Here is a 3853-nt window from a genome sequence, read left to right on the forward strand (position 1 = left end):
ATGAAGGGCTGCATTCAGGCAACATGGGGATGAGGAGCTGGGCCAGAGCCAGTGGGGAAACAGTCGGGGATCTCCAGTTTTGAGCCTAAGAACTGTAAGAGGCATCTGAATATTGTGTTGTATTTAAACAGATGTTTCTCCATGAGCATGTGTGGAAGGCAGTGAGACCATGTGTCTGGGAATATACCAACTCTCAGCCTTTATGCTAAGAAGGGAGAAGTAAATGAAAACTCAACTTGAAATTGCCTAAGGGACTTGCCTAAGGTCACACAAGTAGCAAAGGGCCCAGTAGGCAACCAAATCCAGAAAAGCATGACCACAGCTTCCCACATGACAGTCTAGAGTCCCCCCATTGATGAGTAGGCTTTGTGAGGTGCCTGCCTGGCTCCCTGAGTCCCCATGGTCACTCTTGTAGGAATTGTGACTTTTGGCACATCTTCACTCAGTGCAGGAAGGTAAGAAATGTAGCCATCCTAGGAACACTGGACTGAAAGCCACCCTGAGTCATTCAAACTAGTTGGTCCCCTGAAGATTCATGGCTGGGGGGAGGAACGTAGTCTTTCCATTTTATCCCCATCTAATGAAATACAGTGGTTACATGGAAACCACTATGTTTCTCTTCCAGTAAATGCTGATCTTTGTATTTTAGTTTTATTCACACAAAGTCAGAGACGGCTGTGAAATTTGAAAGGCTTTATTTCCTAACTACAGATAGCTTTAAGGGTTGAATGTCTGTCGCTACCCCCAGCCCCAGCGAGAAGCTGGCCAGGCAGAAGGGCAGGCGAGCCAGGGGGCTTTAGGATGGACTTCCCGGAGGAGAGAAGCCCCTGCGCCCCGCTGCACCCTCACTGGCCCTTCTTGTGTGCGTTCTTGATGATGGCGTTCTTGAACAGCGTCACCAGGGGCGTCTGGCTCTTCTCGGAGGTCATGAAGCCACCGTAGCGCTTGTCCTTGGGCGGGCTGCCCCAGCGGAAGTGCTCCATGCGATAGGGCCCGTCGTCCTTCTTCTCGGCCGCCGCCGCCTGGGCTTCGGGTACCAGGCCATACTCCAGGTAGGCGAGGGCCGCCGCGTCCTCGGGGCCGGGCACAGCCTCCCTCTTGAACTCGAGCGGGAAGGATTCGGCCGACTCGTCCTCCGCGCCGTTGGGGTACACCTTCACCGGGCGCCGCTTCTTGCCCACCGGCTTGCCCCAGCGGAAGTGCTCCATGGAGTAGGAGCGCTTGCCCTCGCGCGGGCCCGGCTCGGCGCCATCGTCGCGGAACTCGGGGCCGCCGGCGGGCAGTGGGACGTGGCCTTCGCCTGCCGCGACCTCCTCCTCGCGCTTCTGCCCCGCGCCGTCGCTGCTGCTGCCGTTCCGGCGGCCGAACCGGTCCCAGCGGAAGTGGCCCATGACGTACTTCCGGGGGTTCTCGGTCAGCGGCTGCTCGTCGCCATTGCCGGGGAACACGGGCGTCTCAGCGGAGAGGTCGGGCTTGCAGGCCCGGATGCACGCCTGAGGGACAGCGAGCGCGTGAGGGAGGCGCGGGCCCTGCTGCCGCCGCCCTCCCGGGATGGGGCAGGACAGCGCGCCATGTTGCCACTCGAGGCCGCCTGCCCAGCGCGTGGGCCGCGCAGCCCTCTCTACACTCATGGTCATCTTCCCGGACTCACCCTGCACGTGGCCCTTTTGTCCTCTTGCGTAGACCGTCCCGGAACTATAGCAAACACCCTGGTTCACCCCATCCTACTGTGGCAATGAGGAACCCACCCTCCAGGCTCCGTGTTGGACCACTATACACCTGATATATAGGAACGGCTGCAAAAAGGGCAGATGGTGGTAGCAGTTGGCACTTCATGAGTTTTGAGTAAATAGCTATAGTTCCATTCAAGTCCAAGTGGGGCATGGGGCTGAAATTTGGACCTCTCCAGGTGATAGAATGTCTTACTCTTACCCTGTGATCTGCAAATCTACTTTATATCCCACCCCAGTCCTATTCCTGCCCTATGTCTCAATTTTTTCTACGTCCCACTTCGCTCTTCGCTTTGATTCCTTTGAGTCTTATTAGCTCATCTCACCATACCCTCTTCCCCCAGCCTGTAGTCTTTGGAAAATAATGGCTTATTTCCCTATCACCTCATTCTGACTGAAAGTCAGGGTTATTTCCTTGTACATGTCAAAAGCTGGTATCTCTGCTCCCTATCCTTAGAGGACTCAATTATGGTACATATTTGCTGAGGAAAATGACCCATAGGTTGCGTCCTTGAGTTTTTTGGCTACTTGGAAACTATAAAGGAGGAAACAGGGGGATTCCAACCACTCTGTGAAGCTGGGAATTTTCTACTCCAGGGATTTAGAATTATAACCCTACAGAATGTGAAGAGTGAACAATAAAAACTACCTAATTTAAACTCCCCTCCCCTGGACAGATAATAAAACAGGAGGCTCAGAGAGATGGAAGATACTGGTCAAACCCCCCCCCACACACACACACACACACACACTCATTGGTGACAGAAATGGAACTAGAGCCCATGGACTCTGACTGTCCAATGCTCCTACTCTGGTGAGCTCTCAACGGGAGAGGCTGTGTAGTGGATGTCTCTTGGGTCTCTCTGAACTAGAAATCACAGAATATCCCAAGCTCTTGTTTCTAACTTACACATGAAAGCTCTGTGTATGAGGAAATCACTTTCTTCACCCTAGCTCTCCACCAAAAAGAAACATAGGATACAGTAATGGAAATTCCACCCTCACTTGGCAGGTGCTGGGTGTGTGTGCATGAGCTTGCTGTGTGTGCACACACACACACATACACACAGACACCACTGTGGTGACCTGGAGGAAACCCTATTCTGGCACAACATCCTTTACAGTTCTGGAAAGACTGCAGAGAACTTGGAAGCATGAGACATTCGGCACCAGTTACTGAAATAAAGGTACTTTGGTCTTTCCTTCTCCCTCTACAGATGTTTTGTAGAAATACCTAGCTGGCTTCATAACTGGTAATAGATAAAAGGGAAAGAAATATGGAGTAAAAGTGGTGATATGAGGATATTTTAAAAGGAATAATTTGAGGACAGAAAAATTGAAGGGGAAGGGTCAACTGAAAAAAACAATTATTATGGCACTGTCTCTAAATAGGTTAAATGGTCTGGGGTCTCCCTAGAAAACAGGGCAAGGAGTAAGGTTAATCAAACAGAAACTGTGGCTCTGACCCATATCCTTGAGGCTGCTTCCTCCTCTCTCTCATTGGCTCAATCTTGACTTCATAGCAAAGTTCTGCTCCTGCCCTGGGTTGAATCACCCCAATCAATGGAAGTAAAATCTCCTCTTCCCCATGTCCCTTTCTTTTGAGCTGTCCCAGCCCCAGTCCCATCTGATGCCCAGAGGTGGCACCCAAGGCCCACATACCAGCAGGTTGCTTTCCGTGGTGAGGTCCTGACACTGGCTGCTCTCTAGGCACCAACCACGCACTTCCACAGAGGCCTGAAGCATCAAGGCCAGCAGCAGGACCCCTGAGCGGCTATAACACGATCTCGGCATCTCCCAGGTGGCAGGCTGAGCTCTGCAGAGGCAAACAAGATTGAAGGGACCCCTGCAAGGAGCAGAACAATTGTTGGCCACTCACCAGGAAGGACTGCGAGCCAAAATTAACAACACTCACTTGTGGAGTCCAAGGCTTTTTGAGGACAGGAGCAGTGCTGAGAAGAAGAGATGTGCAAGGTGGAGTTGTGATAGGGAGGAGGGGAGTAGGACCTGGAAGACTATGGGCAATTTTATTTCCTCTTAAAACCTGACCCCTAAAGAGATTAGGGCTGCAAGGTATTTTGGAAATCATCTAGTCCGGCCCCTCACTTGACAGATGGAAAAAT

General features: G+C 52.0%; 1 protein-coding gene across 1 annotated transcript; it reads right to left on the reverse strand.

Moving 5' to 3' along the window:
* Positions 1-678: 678 nt before the first annotated feature.
* On the reverse strand, positions 679-3524 carry Pomc (proopiomelanocortin). Its single transcript, XM_027933520.3, has 2 exons — positions 3393-3524; positions 679-1493 (listed from the first exon to the last, which is right to left on the reverse strand). Exons 1-2 carry the CDS (start codon positions 3522-3524, stop codon positions 846-848), a joined length of 780 nt encoding a protein of 259 aa, XP_027789321.2. The 3' UTR covers positions 679-845.
* Between the last annotated feature and the right edge of the window lie 329 nt (positions 3525-3853).

Source organism: Marmota flaviventris, chromosome 14 (genome assembly GCF_047511675.1).
Source record: "Marmota flaviventris isolate mMarFla1 chromosome 14, mMarFla1.hap1, whole genome shotgun sequence".
NCBI classification, from domain to species: Eukaryota; Metazoa; Chordata; class Mammalia; order Rodentia; family Sciuridae; genus Marmota; species Marmota flaviventris.

Coding starts and splice junctions, on each gene's coding strand:
- Pomc (XM_027933520.3), bottom strand. CDS start 3,524: ATGCCGAGATCGTGTTATAGCCGCTCAGGGGTCCTGCTGCTGGCCTTG. Junction 1,494..3,392: donor CCACGGAAAGCAACCTGCTG/GTATGTGGGCCT, acceptor GCTGTCCCTCAG/GCGTGCATCCGGGCCTGCAA.